Source organism: Leuciscus leuciscus, assembly GCF_965113295.1.
Source record: "Leuciscus leuciscus genome assembly, chromosome: 21".
NCBI classification, from domain to species: domain Eukaryota; kingdom Metazoa; phylum Chordata; class Actinopteri; order Cypriniformes; family Leuciscidae; genus Leuciscus; species Leuciscus leuciscus.
In genome coordinates, this window is record NC_138745.1 from 34809800 (window position 1) to 34829821 (window position 20022).

Here is a 20022-nt window from a genome sequence, read left to right on the forward strand (position 1 = left end):
TTGCTTCAAAGCTGGACGTGCTGTGTGTTCAGAGATGCTCTTCTGCAGACCTCTTGTAACGTGTGGTTATTTGAGTTACTGCTGCCTTTCTATCAGCTGAACCAGTCTGGCCATTCTCCTCTGGCATCATCGCTCACAGAATTTCCGCTCACTGGATATTTTCTCTTTTTTCAGACCATTCTCTGTAAACCCTAGAGATGATTGTGCGTGTAAATCCCAGTAGATCAGTAGTTTCTGAAATACTCAGACCAGCCCGTCTGACACCAACAACCATGCCATGTTCATAGTCTCTTAAATCACATTTCTTCCCCATTCTGATGCTCAGTTTGAACTTCAGCAGATCATCTTGACCATGTCTACATGCTGCCATGTGATTGGCTGACCAGTTAACAGGTGTACCTAATAAAGTGGCCGGTGTATTTATTTTTTATATTATCTGTCACAACTATTGCCTACTTTTCTTTGTAAAGACAATTTACAAAGAAGTTGTTTGGTATTTTTTGACAATTTGTCTAATTTTAATGCAGTCCTGTGAGCCATAGGCAAAGAAAAACAGAAGGTTGCACCCAAATGGGGAAATATCATTGAACATGTTTTTATATAAAAAATCCATTTTTTCTGCTTTATAGCCTGGTTTCCTCAAGAATCAGTGAGAAGAGAGATGAGGGGATAAATGCAGAGGGGATGAAGGCGAAAGAGAGAGGGATAGATGGATGGATGGAGTGATAGAGGCTCAGGCTGGAATGAAGTCTTGATGAGTATCCTGTCCCAGCTCATCGTGTCTGTAATACTCTTCTTGATCGCACATTTTTCACTGCCGCTGAATTCAATTGATCAATCATGTCTGTCTGATGGCACCATTTCAGCTGGTTATTACCACTGCGCTTGTCACGGTGACCTTTTCTTTCTGCACAGCACGGTTTTACACACGCACACGCACACACACACACACACACACACTGGACACTTGCTCTCTGTGTGTGTGTGTGTGTGTGTGTGTGTGTGTGTGTGTGTGTGTGTGTGTGTGTGTATCCCAGTAGATTTTTTTCTGAAGCTACAATGCTACAATTTTATGAATGGTATTAAGTTTAGGTTATTAAGGGGTTCTGAGTAGTTTTTAGTACGTTGCTATGTTGTTGCTATGGTGTTTTAAATAGTTGCTGAGGTATAATTATGCTATTTCTAGGGTGTTATGGGTGGTTGTTAACTCATTGCTATGTGATTGCTAGGGTATTTGGTTACATTGCATTGCTATACAATTGAGTGTGTGTTCTAGGGGGTTGTTAGGGCTTTTCTGTGCTGTTGCTAGGGTGTTTTGAATAGCTGCTAAGGCATTGCTATGCGGTTTGTAGGGTGTTCAGGGTAGTTTTTACCTGATGCTATGTTGTTGCTAGGGTATTTTGTAGAAAATGCATTGCTGTGTGATTGATTGGGTGATCTAGGTGATTGTTAGGCGTTGCTGTGCTGTTGCTAGGGTGTTATGAATAGTTACTAGGGTGTTATGTTGTTTGTAGGGTGTTCTGGTGGTTGTTTTCCTGTTGCTATGTGATTGCTAGGGTATTTAGTGGGCAATGCATTGCTTGATTGGGTGATCTAGGGAGTTGTTAGGGTGTTGCTATGCTGTTGCTAGGGTGTTATGAATAGTTACTAGGGTGTTATGTTGTTTGTAGGGTGTTCTGGGTGTTTGTTTACCTGTTGCTATGTGATTGCTATGGTATTTAGTAGGCAATGCATTGCTATACAATTGATTAGGGGATCTAGGCGGTTGTTAGGGTGTTGTTATGCGGTTGCTAGGGAGTTCTGAATAGTTGCTAGGGTGTTGTTATGTTGTTTATATGGTGTTCTGGGTGGTTGTTTACCTATTGTTATGTGATTGCTAGGGTATTTAGTGGGCAATGCATTGCTATATGATTGATAAGGTGATCTAGGTGATTGTTAGGCCGTTGCTATGCTGTTTGTAGGGTGTTCTGGGTGGATGTTAACATGTTACAATTTGATTGCTAAGGAATTTCGTGGTTGATGCATTGCTATGTATATGATTGACCGGGTGATCTAGGTGGTTGTTAGGGCATTGCTGTACTGTTGCTAGGGTGTTCTTCATGGTTTCTATAATATTTAATTTTGTTTATAGAGGGTTCCAGGTGTTTGCAAAGACAGTTGCTAAGGCGTTCAGGATTTTTTTTTAATAGTTTCTCACTAACGGAAAACACAAGAGTCACAACTTCAGTTCTATGAGCAATAGCAATAGTGATGACTTGGCCATGTGTTTTTCCCACTTCAGCCTGTTAAAGCTGCATGTTTCTGAGCAGGCGCTCTGTTTGGACGGCTCCCATGGGGGTCCTTGAGGTGGAGTGGGTATTTGCTGTATCGGGAGCAGGGGCAAATGAAGTCATTAATTAGGTGCCATTAGGGAGCCTGGGCCACAAACCTGATCAATACAACTGCATTTGACATTTACTCCTGTGACAACAGCTTCCCACTCACTGGATGAGCAACACACACATGTGCGCCCATTACTGCTCTGCATTTCTGTGGCGTTTGGCAGGAGCAATGAACGTAACGCTTCAACTGCTTAGAGAAAATGAACTACTCTATCCACACGTGACTCTTACTGTGACCAGGAAACCAACATCGTTATATTACAGCTGAATCTGAAGATCTGAATCAATATATGGGCGCAAAATGAGATGTTTTAGTTCTGTAAATATATTTCAAATCTAGTTTGTCCACATATGCAGAAGTGCAAATGATATTTAATGTGAGTTTAGAATCATTTTAATATAGCATGCATGTCATATTGACTACTTTTAAAGGGGTGGTATAATGCCCTTTTCAGATGTAAAATAAGTCTCTGATGTCCCCAGAGTGTGTATGTGAAGTTTTAGCTCAAAATACCCCACAGATATTTTTATATTTCATGTTAAAGTTGTCACTCTAAGGGTGAGCAAAATCGCACCGTTTTTATGTCTGTCCCTTTAAATGCAAATGAGCTGCTGCTCCCGGCACAGGGGGCGGAGCTTCAACAGCTTGTGTCCTTTTACCTCACACACACATGTACTAAACATTTCAAAAACTTTTAGCCTTTTATGTTCAAACCGGAGTCAGACAAAGATGGAGGGACTCAAGAAGAAGTGACAACATGTAGACAACATCTCTGAATGGTTAGTTGATGAATTTATGTTGCTCATGTTTAGTTATCTTCTAGTCATTGATAGGCATATTCTGTCTTGATAATCTATAAATCACGTTCCCGGGGGCGAGGCTTATGTAAATGTTAGGGTCTGTGATGTCACTAACGCGGAAGGAAGCTCTTGTAGTCTCTACCAGCCGTTTGTTGTAGTCCTTAAAAAGCTATTTCTTTAAAAGCAAATATCTCCCTTTGCTTTGAACTTTAAGCATTGTAACTTTGCAGATTTTATTTATGCTCAAACAGCAACATTACACACTAACTAAAGTTAAAAAAGTGAAATCATAATCAACCACCCCTTTAAGATACTTGAGCTCAGTCTCGATTATGGCGATATATTGCCATAAAACATGCAATGGGTGAGTTTTTTTACTAAGCAATTTACTATTGCTTTACTCTCTCCACTTTCTTCTGTCTATTAGGTTACCAAAGTAAAGTGTGCATTGGACTTTCTTGCTTCTGTCACAAACTGAGACTGTTTTCCCCCATTGGTGCTTATGTAATGCGTTCACCTGGAGGCTTAGAGGCGCTGCTGCACAGTTGCGATGTGTGCTGTCCTGCTGCTGTGGTATTGATCTGAAACTGAGTGGAGCGGATTCCTTCTGACGTGAGTCAGTATTAAGACTGAGGTAACGAGGGAGCCGCTCTATCAGAGCAGATAAGAACTCCATAACACCGCAGGATTCACACCCACAGGGCCTGACCCCATGGGAAAGAGAGAGAAATACTGGGTCTGCACTAGAGATTTCCATTCGTCTCGCTTTAGGACACAAATTTGACATGACTTTTCAAGCGCAGAACCAACACAGTACCAAAACTGTTTATTATTAAAATGATGTGATCAAAAAGTTATGACAACATATGTTTTTACATTGCTTTAACTCATCAAAATAAGTTAAGCAAGATTCAACTCATTTTTTTAAGTCGGGTTAATGTAATTTGAATTTGAGATGACTTTTTACATTGTACATTTAATTTTTTTACAATGTATAAAAGCAAACTAGGGCTGGTACCAATTTGCATACTTATAGACTTGAAGTATGTATTTCCCATATTTTGGCTGTGTAAAAAGAATGTATGCAGGGATAAAGACACTTTCATGTACCGTTTGCATTCGCATGTAAGCATCTCGTATTACATGCCCTCTAAGTTTCAGCCTCAAGTTTATTCCTGAAAAAGAAAGTTTTCTTCTTCTTCACTGATGGCAAAACTTGCCTAAAAAACATGTAACTGTGCACTCTTTGAAAATCCACCGGAAAGGTTGTATGATCCAGATCCTTTAGCATGCTGTTTTCAGTGTACTATAATTGGGGCTTTTCATCTTGCATACTATTTAGGTAATAGATAGTTAGTATAGTATGTGAATTGTACCTCCCCTGTTATAATGCACAGTAGAGAGATTTTTTGGTAATAACAGGAATGTTCTGGTTTTGTCACGTTGCATCAAATACATTTAGTGTAGTATGTATAAAAATAAAATATGTATTATTGTACATATTATAGTATGTCGAAAAATAAAACTAATATACACTTAGAAAAATAGATAATACGGATTAAAAAGAGCACATTTTAACCAAAAGTCCAAATCATAGTCTCTGCTGCACCAATTCAACTGATATAAATACTAGTGTAGAACATTGCATAGAAACCGTGTCTATTCCTCGTTTAGTGAGATCAAATAATAAATCTAATGCAGGATCTAGGAAAAATCTAATTGTTATTAAAACAGAAAATGTTGCTATTAGTAAACAAAAACTATTTCTAAAGCTAGGTCTTCTAAACATTAGATCACTCACACCTAAGGCAGTTATTGTAAATGAAATAGTCACAGATAATAGCTTCGATGTACTTTGCCTTACTGAAACCTGGCTTAAACCAAATGATTATTTCGGTATTAATGAGTCTACTCCTCCTGGATACTGTTATAAGCATGAGCCCCGTCTGATTGGCCGTGGCGGAGGTGTTGCAACCATTTATAAAGATATTCTAAATGTTACTCAGAAAACGGGTTATAAGTTTATTTCATTTGAAGTACTTGTACTAAATGTTACGCTCTTAGATGTTAGAAAAACATCCCTATTATCTCTAGCCTTGGCTACCGTATATAGACCGCCAGGGCCTTACGCTGATTTCCTAAAAGAGTTTGCAGATTTTCTCTCAGACCTATTAGTCAATGTCGATAAAGCATTAATTGTTGGAGATTTTAACATACACGTAGATAATCCAAATGATGCGTTAGGAGCTGCGTTTACAGATTTATTAAATTCATTTGGGGTCAAGCAAAACGTCACCGGACCAACTCATCGTCTTAATCATACACTCGATTTAATTATATCACACGGAACCGATCCAACCGATATAGATATCATTCCACAAAGTGATGAAGTCACTGATCACTACATGGTAACTTGCATATTACGTACTGCTGTAATATGTCATGCGGCGTCGCGTTATCAACCAGGCAGAACAATCCTCCCATCCACCATAGATAATTTCTCAAATTGCTTATCTAATCTGTCTCAGCTGCTGCCTGAACCCAAACAAACAGATGAACTAGAAGAACTAACTAGCACTATGAGCACCATTCTCTCTAGAACATTGGATGTGGTTGCACCTATTAAATTAAAAAAGGTCAGAGAGAAAAATAAAGCACCATGGTATAACAATACTACGCATGTTTTAAAGAGAGAAACCCGTATTTTAGAGCGTAAATGGAAACAAACTAATTTAGAGGTCTTTAGAATCGCGTGGAAAGACAGTATGTCACGTTATAAAAAGGCCCTAAAAGCGGCCAGGGCTGAGCACCTCCGCAAACTAATAGAAAACAACCAAAACAATCCAAGGTTTCTATTTAACACCGTGGCTAGACTAACAAATAAACAGACGTCACCCGAACAAAATATCCCGTTACAGTTCAGTAGTAATGATTTCATGAACTTCTTCACTGAGAAAATAGAAAGCATCAGAACCACAATTATAAACGTTCAATCTTCAATCGCGCCTTACAATTCAGCTTCAATTATCACCCCGAAAGAACAATTACAGTGCTTTACAACTATAGAACAAAAAGAGTTAAATAAACTTATCACTTCATCTAAAACAACAACATGTTTATTAGATCCTATACCAACTAAACTACTGAAAGAAGTGTTATCTGTAGTGGAAGAGCCTCTCCTCAATATTATTAACTCGTCTTTATCTTTAGGTCATGTTCCAAGAACATTTAAACTGGCAGTTATAAAACCTCTCATTAAGAAACCACAATTAGATCATAATAATCTAGCAAATTATAGACCCATTTCAAATCTTCCATTTATGTCTAAAATATTAGAAAAAGTGGTGTCCGCTCAACTGGGCTCTTTCTTGCAACAAAATGATATCTATGAAAAGTTTCAGTCTGGATTCAGACCGCATCATAGCACTGAAACTGCGCTCGTTAAAATCACAAATGATTTACTTTTAGCTTCTGACCAAGGCTGTATCTCAATACTAGTTTTACTTGATCTTAGTGCTGCGTTCGATACTATAGATCACACAATACTCTTAGATCGACTACAAAATTATACTGGTGTTCAAGGACAAGCACTAAGCTGGTTCAAATCATACCTATCTGACCGCTACCATTTTGTCTATTTAAATGGAGAAAAATCGATCATAACTCCAGTAAACTATGGAGTGCCGCAGGGATCTGTATTAGGCCCTCTGTTATTTTCAATATATATGATGCCACTTGGAAATATTATAAGGAAACATGGAATTAGTTTCCATTGTTATGCTGATGACACTCAAATATATATTTCATCACGGCCGGATGAAAACGCTACATTTTCCAAATTGACAGAGTGTGTTAAAGATATAAAAGATTGGATGACACGTAATTTTCTTTTATTAAATCCAGACAAGACAGAGGTAATACTTATCGGTTCAAAAAACCGCCCACAAAACCTCGCACAATACAACTTTAACATCATAGGATGTCCTGTTACTTTATCCTCTACAGTAAAAGACCTGGGTGTTATACTCGATTGCAACCTGTCTTTTGAAAATCATATTTCTTATGTTACAAAAACAGCCTTTTTCCACCTTAGAAACATTGCTAAGCTACGTAATATGCTATCAGTTTCTGATGCAGAAAAGTTAGTTCATGCATTCATGACCTCGAGACTGGATTACTGTAATGCTTTATTAGCTGGTTGTCCTGCATCCTCAATAAACAAGCTACAGTTAGTCCAAAATGCCGCCGCTAGAGTTCTTACGAGATCAAGAAAATATGATCATATAACACCGATTTTATCATCACTGCATTGGTTACCTATAAAGTTCCGTATTAATTACAAGGTATTGCTACTGACTTATAAAGCCCTAAACGGCTTAGCTCCAGTCTATTTAACGGATCTTCTATCGCCCTATAATCCATCGCGCTCTTTGAGATCACTAAATTCAAGGCTTTTGGTCATACCTAGGATATCCAGAACCACCAAGGGAGGGAGAGCATTTTCACATTTGGCTCCAAAACTCTGGAATAGTCTTCCTGATACTGTTCGTTGCTCAGACTCGCTCTCCCAGTTTAAAACTAGATTAAAGTCGCATCTCTTCAGCCAGGCATTCATATAATCCTACAGTTCAAACTACAATCCGGCCTCTATCCAATGCCAGAGGAGAACTGGCCCCCGACTGAGCCTGGGTTCTCCCAAGGTTTTTTTTCTCCATTAAGGCACCTGATGGAGTTTTAGGACACCATTAGGTCACTTGATGGAGTTTTTCGGTTCCTTGCCACTGTTGCCTTTGGCTTGCTCAGTTGGGGATATTTTGGGGATATCTAATTTAATTTTATCAATCAATAAATTCCTCTTGAAACAAACTTTGTTGTATTATTTTAATTTAATACTGTGAAGCTGCTTTGATGCAATCTGTATTGTGAAAAGCGCTATACAAATAAACTTGACTTGACTTGACTTGACATTTTGGAAATAACATTAATAATAATATTGCGGAAAATTGTAGTGCATGTGTCTATAACCAAGTTTACCATGGTGTTTTCACAGTTATTGTTACAACAATAAAAGTGTGGCGATTGAAGGACATGATTATAATGCATTACGTTTTATAGTTCTTCTGTTTATTTGTTAATATCTCATTTGTAGGATTCTCCAGCCTCACGATTACAGTATTTGAAATCCATGCCATCATGTTCATGACAATAATCATTGTGAAGTGGAATTTTACAGCTAAAAATTAAACATGCATTTCCCAGCATAAACACAAGACAATCAGGTTAATGTTAAAACGCGAGCCCAATTTAAGCATCAGTGGTGTCTTGGGTTGGCCGGCGTGAAACTGCTCTCATCTTTTTAATGGTGTGCTCTTATGAGACAGCTGTGGAGGGGGGGTTCTGGGATGTGTGGATGTTAGATGTTAATTTGTGCCGTAATAGCTTTTCTCGGCGGAATTGCAAATTCTCTTAAATGTCACTTGCAGCTTCGTAGCTCAGACAGCCAGGGTCCGTGTGGATACTAGCGCTCTCTCTCTCTCTCTCTCTCTCTCTCTCTCTCTGTATCGTGCTACTTTTAATTTGCAGTAATACAGTAGCGCTGTCAGATTAATGGCTGGTGTGACACCTGTGCTCTCTCAGCTCCGCCGTGTACATAACGCGTGTCACAGCACATTATCTCTCTGCTGGGCTCGTAATGGGCTCGTCTGAGGCCGCTGCGGACCCGAGCGCACTGGAGGAACTGCATACACTGCTGGCCTCTCTTGGCATGCGTACCACCACACAGAAAACACACTCCTTATACCACACAGAAAACACACTCCTTATACCACACAGAAAACACACTCCTTATACCACACAGAAAACACACTCCTTATACCACACAGAAAACACACTCCTTATACCACACAGAAAACACACTCCTTATACCACTATAGATCTGTTATGTTGCATCTGACAGCTCGCCGTTTAAAATCTCACTGTGTAGTGAGATAGTTGTTTGTGTTTGTGTGGTGTTTTAAGAAACTGTTCAAAGCACCCAGTGAAATCAAAATCCACTTTAGTTTCTTAATGCACATTCATGCATGTTATCACATTATTGAAGTAAAATGCACTGAAAAAACATAATAATTTCAAAGTTGTAAATAAAACAAAGATTATTGTTTTGCAAGTAAATACTATTTCAGTTTTTCTACTCCATAGTTCCAAGCTCAATGCAATGTTACTTGACGTTTCTGTAATTATTTACTTATTTGACTTCCATAATGTGATGTGTTTCAGTGTATTTGGAAACAGCAATGTATGTTGACTTTAAAAATGCAGCATTATCTTTCCAAGTACACTGAAAACAAAATAGTGTAGAAACAATTCTGAAAAGATTTTTACACTAAGAAATTTGACGTAGAAAAAATTTGCTAGTAAATTTCACAAGTAATTACAAAGAAACCGCAAGTAACACATTAAATTAAACATGAAATTGTGAAGTAGAAATAGTATTTTTTTATTATTTTTTTGTACACCAATAATGTTTGTTTTGTTTACAACTTTGAAAAATTATTTTTCCCCAGTGTATTATGTGATTTTAGATTCTATATTTACTAGATTTTGCTACAGGGAAGGCATTGTTTTAAAAGCATAGTTAGCAGGCAACTGTGTGTGCGTGTGTGTGTGTGTGTGTGTGTGTGTGTGTGTGTGTGTGTGTGTGTGTGTGTGTGTGTGTGTGTGTGTGTGTGTGTGTGTGTGTGTGGCTGCAGGTTTGTCTGGCAAAGATAAAATACACCTATTCTGGATTCCAGGTGTCTACAGTCCATGAGCAATGTGTGCTTGTGTGCGTGTGTGTGTGTGTGTGTGTGTGTGTGACCGTTTGTGAAGTTATACATAACACACACTGCCCTCCTCCTCTCTTTCTCTTTCTCTCTCCTCCACCTCTTCATCCCCAGCGCTTAAATCAAGAAAATGGCCACACATCAAGAGGATCATTTGGGCCTGAGAACAACCCCCAAAACAGTCAATCATCTTATAGACACACACACACACACACACACACACACACACAGATCTGAAGTCTCCCATCATTCCTGCCGCCGCTGATGTCGACCCTGCGCCCTTGCAGCGTCTGACGGCAAGAAAACCAATGAACCCCAATGCAACACAACGACTGTGTGTAACGCGCTCTAACCACACGAACGACTCTCTCTATGAGCGGATCACGTGGACTCCGGACGCCAAACACACCGCATCACTTACGTGTCGAGTTGCACGGCTGGCACACACACACACCTGCATGCTGCTATCTTTGCGTTGCTTTTTAGGTAATCACATATTGCTACAGTAATTTATGCCATAAATAATCTCTCTTTAGCCACAGGAAAATGACGTCATCACAACCGCAAGAATGAACACAGCAGCCGAAACCCTCGCTAGTGGAGACTGAGAGCTGTGACGTCAAAGTCAGGAGACAGAGAAACACACACAACATTATCTCGAGGAGAGGTGATGATCTGAGTCTCACACACTGTACGCTTGCACACACAACTGCTAATCTGTGAACTGTACACTACTTCTGTATGTAAGGGCACAAAGATGTTTAGCAGTTCATCTGTGTTTTTGGAGAAAACAATATATATTCTAAAATATTATAGAAAACATTTTATATATACACTACTGTTCAAAACTTTGGGATTGGTAAGTTTTTTTAAAGAAGTCTCTTCTGCTCACCAAGGCTGAATTTCTCTGATCAAAAATACAGTAGTGATATTGTGAAATATTATTACAATTCAAAATAACGGGTTTCTATGTGAATATGTTTAAAAGTGTAATTTATTCCTGTGATCAAAGCTGAATGTTCAGCATCATTACTCCAGTCTTCAGGGTCACGTGATCCTTCAGAAATCAGTATAATATTATGATTTGCTGCTCAAGAAATATTTCTGATTATTGTTATCAATGTTGAAAACAGTCGTGATACATTTTGTTTTCAGGATTTTTTGGTGAATAGAAAGTTTGCTGAATGTTTGAACAGTAGTATATTAGAAAGTGTATTTTATATAAAAGCATTTAATTTCTTCACCATAAAACGAAACAAACTGTTGGTTGCCTTGCATGTCAGGCTGACTGTAGATCAGTGCTTGTGTGTCAGAAGCTGCAGACATGGCGATAGTGAAGGAAGTGTCGTAGAGAAAGAGGTCGTTGAGCTAAACGTCCTCTGAAGACTGTCGCTCTTGTTTGACTGAGTGTGTTAGTTGGCTACATCATCTTGACATGTAATTACTGAAGCTCTCTTAATCACTGCAGTGCAGATTAATAACGGGGGTGTCACATGACCTGTGAGGGTCACATGACCACATCTGCACCCAATCATTACACATCCGAGAGAAGTCTGCTCAGAATATTGTATGCCAAATATAAACACCAAAACTGACTGTGAATGCATAATTCAAAAGCACATGGACAGTGCGAGTCATCAGATACAGGTACTTCTCTTCCCAATAATAATAATGATAATAATAAATGTAGAAAAAAGCAAACAAGAAAAAATATTTGAATAATTATGAATGTATACATTTAACATTATTATTGTTTTTATTATTGTTGTTGTTAATTAAAGTTGTAATTATGCTGTTTGCAGCCCTGCATGGCTTCAGAAATACTGTGCACATCCTCCCCCCAAAAAAGCAGAAACCGCAGACTCACCAGCATCTCTTTTCCTCTTTTCTCCATTGGAGCGAGGGATTCCCAGAATGCCGTTGATGGAGTAGGAGCCCACGGGGTCAATGGAAGAACTGGAGACAGGAGGAGACGCTGTACTGGAGACTAGAGAGAGAGAGAGAGAGATGTGGAGAACATCAGAGTCGGATTACAGGACAAACAGGTTTATAGCATCTCTCACTCTTTCCAAGATACACCGTTTCACTTCAAAAGTTTGAGACCACTAGAGAAAATGTTTTCTAAATTATTGCACTTTTTTTGTTACAAATGACACTAAAAACATGACAATTTAAGTGTAAAAGTGAACATGAAGCTCATATTTTGCATTAATAGCAGCAGCAACTAAACCTGATGATCATCTTAAGATCTTGAATGGAAGCAAGGAAGTTTGACCGTCTGTCACATGATCAATTTACGTGCATTTGACACCTAAAATAGTGCAGAATCTTTCATATTTATTTATATAATGTCATTTAGTCTAAAGGCAAGTCTGGATATGTGTTTAGGAGGTATTGGTTTGCAACCATAAGCAATTTTTTTAGACATTAAATCTACAAGATATGTAAAGAAAATAGCTTAGAAAAACAGTATATATTTCATACTGTTTTAAACAAAGACTATTAGAAATCAATATAGAAAATTCTATATGTATATACTGTTCAAAGGTTTGTGGTCATTAAGATTTCATGTTTTTAAAAGAAGTCTCTTCTGCTCACCGAGGCTGCACCGATATTGTGCAATAATATTACAATTTAAAAGAGCTGTTTTCTATTTTAATATATGTTAATATGTAATGTATTCCTGTGATCAAAGCTGAATGTTCAGCATCATTACTCCAGTCTTCAGTGTCACATGATCCTTCAGAAATCATTATAATATGATGATTTGATGCTCAAGAAATATTTCTGATTGTTATCAATGTTGAAAACAGTTGTGTTGCCTCATATTTGTATTTTTTATTATATATAATAAAATCTATATTATTTTTTATTAATATTGTTAATATTTTATTTGATGAATAGAAAGTTCAAAAGAACAGCAATTACCTATTTATTGTCAGAAAGGCTTAAAAACGTCCTTTGCATTCGCAGGTTTAAAGTAGTATTTGGATTTCACTGCGGTCTCAGACTTTCGCACACCACTGTATATGATTCAGATATGATTTATAATGAATAAAAGATTAGTGTGTGTCAGTATTTTCAAACTTAGTAGTAAGTATAGGGAAAAAATAGTATAGGAAAAAAATGAGAGGGCATCAGACTTTTTTCCTTTTTTCTCCAGTTGCAGGTAATATCCATCTCTGAGCAGAACGGTTTGGCCCTTGATTTGATTTGGAGGGATGACCTTGTCCAGAAAGGTCCAGAAATGGCCCCTGGAGTTAATGATGTGATCTTACCTATAGTGTGTCCTGGGGTGGAAAGAGACGTCCCATCTGGCGAGGGGTGAAACGGTTGCTGAACCTTCGTCCGAATGATCCTGCACAGTAAACACAGTACATTTACTCACAGGGATCTCCAGAGCCAATGCAGTGAGTGTCTCTCTCTCTCTCTCTCTCTCTCTCTCAGTCTGTCTGTCTCTCTCTGATAATCTCAGATTTACTTTATATATCTCAGAGCAGGGGGGATCTGACAGAACGGATAACCGCAGTCGTTCAGATCCTGTTTACCCGAGCGAGAAGAAGCAGACTCGCTGTAGCTTTAAGGTGAGATATAGCCGAAAGCTCTCTGAGCTCTTTTGCCTTGAGTGATCTCGCAAACAAAGCATGAAATCACAACAATTCACCTCGATAATCGTCCTTACGGCGCTCTCTCGGTGTGCGTTTGGGTCCCGAGGAAAGCCTCAGGCTTGGTTCTAGTGTGGATGAGGTTCTATTGATCTAGACTCTGGGATAAAAAGTTCGGAATTAGCCACATGGGTGCCGGGATGCAAATGGAAAGCTATAAATTACATGTGACAGGAAAGCAATAGTTGCTCAGTGCGGTGTACAAGCTTACGCCAGCATTTGATTCTGTTAATCTGAACGGCACTTTGGGGAAAGGACCCGCTGTCATGCTCATTTGTAAACTTTAGATCTATTCATCACCGTTGGCACTGCTTCTGTTTCAGCAGACATACTGTACATGCAAACACCACGCTTTTCCTGTGCCACAGCTTTCATTTCATGCCCCATGAAGATTATTGATTGTAAAAATATTTAGAATATACATTGTGACCGCGGATACCATTCAAAGATCATATATATATTTCCATTAAAATGAGTGTGCTGCTAATATTGATATCTGCAGACATAAACACCAGCTTTAGGACGTGTCCTCGGGGCTTTGAAATAGAGAGCGAGAGAGAAAGGAACGAACACGCAGTGACAACATATCGATATTATATTTCATTTCTCTCTTTAAACCCATTGTTTGACCCCCTTGCATGGCCTGGGGAGAATAAATCTGCAGACTTTATCCAGAATCTGTGTTTCTGTTATTGAATAAGTCATTTGGAAGAGTGAATTAATGTCTGGGTTGTGTCTGAAAATCCTCTTAAGAAATATTAAAAATGCTTTACATGTGAATCGATAATATTGAGTGCCGTCGAGGAGGTTTTTATAAGTCCGGCTGTCACTTGTTGGCTGTCGAGACACTTTAGTACAACAGGAACTCTGTAACACTTAATAATGTATGTTAAAGAAAAGTGTTTGGAGTCTGAACATCTTCTCACTGTCAACAGGCTTCGCTCTCGGTTTGCACACACACTGCTTTTTACTTTCATGCAACATTTTGCTTTAATGAATAAAGCAATAAATAAAAAAAGGCACAAAAGGTTACGGGTGAAGCTGATTCTCTTCTTGCACGCCGACAAACTCTTTCTTTGCAAGTTGCAAGCTTTTGAAGAACTGACTTGAATCCAAAATCCCAAATGATCTATGAACGGACTGAGATTCAGTGATCCAGACAGTCATGCATGAGTATATCAACATATATACTGTTAAATAAAAACAGACATAAAGATGGAATAAATTGTGTTTCATCAAAGTTCCTTTAAAAGGAGTCGCATTTGCTCGCATTCATATTTTAATTTTCCTCATAAACAAAGAACAAAAATATCCAGACTGAATTCAATTAGATTTTAGAGACGTTTAAGGGCTTCAGTAATTACATTAACGTACATTTTGCATTTATCTCACAAGTTCATGTCAAAAGACATTCAAATGGCCCTTTTTAGGTGACCATGAGGCATGAAATGAATTTTTTTTCCAGCCTTCTCTTCTGTTGTGTGAGGCGCTCTATTCTTTGCCATCGACTCATTAAAATGTAATGCAGAGTCTGGTTTTATGGAAGAGTGAATCTTAACCAAAGTTCAGCGCCTCACTGCTTCTTTTTACCCTTTTGATTTTCCACACAGGTCTAACATACCACCCTAAAACACCAATTTAAGGATGTAAATAGAATCATATTGGATTATGGATTATTCAAACTGCAGATTTCCCATATTGTAGCCTTGGTGGACGTTATCGATCATCATTCCAGTTGGACAAAAAAACTGTTAAAGTTATTTTGAACATTTTCACTCATAGCAGTATTAAAAATGTTGTCATTAAGAATTTATTTTCTAGATTATTAATTATGTAAGCATGAGCATACACCCTTTAGCCCATATATTTAGTCTCTTAACTGGGTTTTGTGAATGAAAACTGATGAAAAGTTATTTCCAAATGACTGTCTTCTTCTTTGGAAAATAGAAAGGACCGATAAATGACGGCATGAACTCTAATCGAGTGCTCTGTGTCTCTTTTTCCAGGTCTGATCACCGTTCATTGATCGGTTTTCACTCGGTCAGATGAGATTTGAGACCTTCAGTCTGTCATTGTTGAGGTAGTTTGGAGCAAAGTGTTGAATTACATCCAAGACCACCGGCAAAGACACATAACAAACCCCTTTACTGCCAGCAAACAGCCTAATATTAACCAAAACTACTATAACGAAATACAGAACTGTTTATTTCAAAATTACTTCACCCTAAAAAAATTAAAATTAAAAATTAAAAAATGCTGAGTTGTTTCAACGCCTGTTTGGGTAAAATGTGGACAAACCCAACCATTGGTTTAAATATTTTACCATTATTTTAAATGATTGTGTTAGTCCTTATTTGACCCAAACATGAGTTGAAACATCCAGGAATTTTGCAGCATGCCAATTAAAATAAACGTTGTGGAAATGTAATTTATATTAAAATAACACTTTTCCCCCCTCAGTGAATGCTGATCAAACTGGGTATACAAGAGAAAAGGCTGCTCTATTACAGTTTATTCTGTTATGGTATGGTATGTTTTTCTTTCTCTTCCCTTTATTTTTTTATTATTTTTTTTTTTACATCAATACGTTGAGGGGTGTTAGCCTAAATGTTAAATTCGTTTTTCACTTCAATATAGGTGCGTTTCAAACGTTTGCGTTTTTTATTTATTTATTTATTTATTTAAATACTTAAAACCATGATTACTAGTTAGTCAAGGTGCGCTAAACAAGCGCTCGCGATGTCGCGTTCACCTGGTAACCATAGCAACCGCTCGTGCGCTTTCGGTAGGATCAGTATCGGGACAGAACACAAGCCTATTGTCAAATAATTTTACTTCAGATTCACACAACAAAAGAATATCGCATAAATCTTTTGTTTTTGTTAAACATGTCTAAGACGCATGATATTAGAGACGGCAAATGACTGTCCCTCTGAAGTCACTGAGCCAGTGGTGATCGTCGGTTCCTCTGACCTGTTTATGGAGGAGACGCTGGGAACGGTGTCGTTATCACAGATCCCGTCCGCCAACAGCCTGTCCCGGATCTCCCAGGCGAACATGGTGGGATTCTGTCTTTTATAGTCCGCTATTTTATCCACCACCTTCGGCGTGGCGACTTTGGGTTTGGATCCTCCGATGACTCCGGGCTTTATGCTGCCAGTCTCGTAATATCTGCAGGAACAACTGTAAATCTGACTTTCATAACCTGACCAAACCTAATGACAATAAACAACAGATGCGTGCTAACAAAGCCATGGAAATGTTTTATCTAAGCTACTTAACACGGCACTAGTAGGAAATTATCATATGATTAGAATACTAATTTAAAAATGTGCGCAGCAGGACATTAAGCAGCCCATCTGTTTTAGTTACTCACTTATTAATCTCAGATAAAAAATGTTTGAAACGAATTTTATCTATTTTTGCCTGACATTTCAATTTATTATTAAATCCATTATTTAATAAAATAGACAAGCGATGTCTGAACAAACTCATTAGCATTTGACCTGGTTGAAATAGCCTGAACTAACAAATACATTTAAAAATTTAATTTGATCATTTTAAAGCATTCAAATCAATAGTCAAATAACTTTTTCAGCGGGTGCACATATAGGCCTAGTTCTGAAATATTAAAGCAAATCAACTAGTATTTTTTCTATATGAGAACTTTTTTTGTGGACAAAATAATAATCACAGATCTCATAATGATGAGTTTCCAAAGCTCTCGAGGCGACGCTTTAGTTTTTGTTTATGTCAAATTTGGGGTATAATAATTAGGGGAATATGATTCTCGCGTTCATGATTCTCAATTCTGTGCTGTTAAAAAAAAGCAAATTTCCTTATGGAGGACAATGATGCGCTTCATGTTCTCAATCTAAAACTATTGCAGCATTTTAGCTAATTCTACATAATTATTATGCATCCAGTGTTTTATGGGCTCATTTCAATTGAGAGACTACATGAATCAATTAGTGAGGGTTTAAAAACTAACTTGCATCACAAAAAACACATGCACGACCTCAGCTGATGCGTTGTTGTGAAATGGCAGATTTTACGCGAGTAAATCTCGTGGTCCTGATGTTGTGTACAGGGTCTCACCTGCCCAGGATCTTGCTGACGCAGCCGTGACTGACCCTCAGCTGTCTCGAGATGTCACAGGGTCTGACCCCTTGATGCGCGAGCTCCACGATTCTCTGGCGCACGACGTCAGGTAAAGGCCTTCCGTTGACGAACACCCCGCCCAGCTGGTTCACTCCCCCGTGCCCTATACCGGAGACAACAGCAACAAGCACCCGGAACATAACATTACATACAGGCCGTCGGTGACGCGCGTCACAAGTCCGTCACATTCATCCAATTAACACGCGACGCGTTCTGTATGGACACGCGCGAGCTGTAAACCAGCGTAAAGGTTAACTGCAACCAAACGCGTTTGTGAGAGTGAATTCCCGTCTACTCACATTAAGTTACAGAAGCAAACGAATAGCTTATGCTATGATTACAAAATACAATCTGCATTATTTTCACAGCGAAAACATGCACAAAAGTAATCCTATTATTTAGAAGTTTTATTATTTTATACTATTATTTAAAACATTAACATGTTTTATGCATATATATATATATATATAGTATACACACACAAAAATAATACTAAACTGTAATTTTACTGTCCCTAAATTCACTATATCTGTAACACAATGGCGTGAATATAATGACTATCAGAAATGTTTTTAAGCGTTTCTCAAATATATTTTTTTCTGGTGATGTACATTAATCTGCTATTCTGGTTGCATGTTCTTGTTGAAACAATACTAGGGTTTGTTACTCGTAGGTATGAGCGATTAAATTACACGAGCATTTATTGTTTTCATTCCCTAGATGTAAATTATTAAACAGTTTTGTTTGATCAAATTACATATTGTTATTCTCTATTAGTAATAAAAAATAAAATAAAACATTACATTTTAATGAAATTAGAAGTGCACATAGCTATAAGCATGTCCATTTTATAATCGTTTTTTTTTAAATAATCAATAATATTTTCTACTGTAAAACGATATGGAATTATCCGAATATGCTCGCAATATTTTAGCTTTTTTATTTTTTGCATTCATTTTTTTCTGTATAATAACCATACAGTGATATTTAAATTTTCTCATCACACACAGGCACACATATTTTGATTATTAAACGAGTTATTTTTTGTTTTGTTTTATACTATTATATTTATTATCTTATTTTTCCTGAAATGCAATATAAGAAGAGTGCAGTTTTGTATCTTTCTTTAACCCAGGAGCATAATAATTTCTTATATATTTGGGCCTTTTTTGCCTTAATTATTATTATTATTATTATTATTTATTTGTAAATAATAATCATATACATAATGATACGCACATCGCATATTTTAATTTTCTCATCATATTTATTTTGATTAGTAACCGAGTCCTTTATTGTTTCTGTTTTATACTATTTTTATGCTATCTTATTTCTCCTGAAATGCAATATAAGAAGAGTGCAATTTTGATCCTTTTTTAAAATCCAGTAGTCTAATAATTTCTTGTTCCAGTGACGATGTTAATTGTCTGAAATGTGAGAAGCATATTCTCCAGATAAACTCCAGTGTAACTCACGGTGCATGGCGGAGAACGGGTCTGCCTTACAGTGAATATCCATCGGATAACCGAGAAAAGAGCGATAATCAACTGAAGTCGCCGTCTCGTCTTTCTGACACACAGAACAACTGAAAGAAACGAGGATGTAACGTGAATCCAGCCGAGGAGAGGGGAACTTCGGAAAGTTGCAAATGGACGCAGGATTTGTCAGGTGTCAGACATGACCGTGTGTTCTAGCTCAGAACAAAGTGCTGTCAAAGCAGGAACTGTTTAAATGTTTTCAGCGTGCATGCTTTCCCCAGAACTCATTTCCCAGCGTTCGTCCCGTCCATCCGCGTGTTAGTATGTCTTATATCCCGGTGGTCTCGGATAGCAGGTGCCGTTCTGCGCATGGATGACAGACAGCAGAACCATCGGAGACTGCGGGTTTGCTGTGCCCACCTTTCCCTTTCCCTCAGTAACAACACGACGCGTTTGCATGCGCACACGGCCCGGGACTGAAGGACTTGGGTCGCTTGTGTTGGTTTGTAAAAGCTCCAGCCCCCTCCTTCACGCGGACCCCCTTTCGCCACTATGGGTGAGTGTATCAGACAAAGGCAGTAGATTCCAGCACTTTGTGATTCGCTCAGATGAAGCTCCATCCGCCTGTCACTCCGAAAGGGGAGGGAGGAACTCTGCGCCTCCGAGTAAAGGAGAGTTTAGTGGAAATTAAGCGAGGATGAGAGCAAATCATTTG

At 38.1% G+C, this 20022-nt stretch overlaps 1 protein-coding gene across 1 annotated transcript in view; it reads right to left on the reverse strand.

The window, feature by feature from the left end:
- Positions 1-19760, reverse strand: part of pax2b (paired box 2b) — a 35453-nt gene extending 15693 nt beyond the window's left edge. Inside the window, exons 1-5 of the mRNA XM_082151970.1 lie at positions 19305-19760; positions 17767-17932; positions 16642-16839; positions 13282-13361; positions 11871-11990 (exon numbers count right to left, since the gene is read on the reverse strand). Coding sequence (XP_082008096.1) covers positions 11871-11990; positions 13282-13361; positions 16642-16839; positions 17767-17932; positions 19305-19347 — 607 coding nt within the window. The 5' untranslated portion in view covers positions 19348-19760. The remainder of the gene's footprint in view (positions 1-11870; positions 11991-13281; positions 13362-16641; positions 16840-17766; positions 17933-19304) is intronic.
- Between the last annotated feature and the right edge of the window lie 262 nt (positions 19761-20022).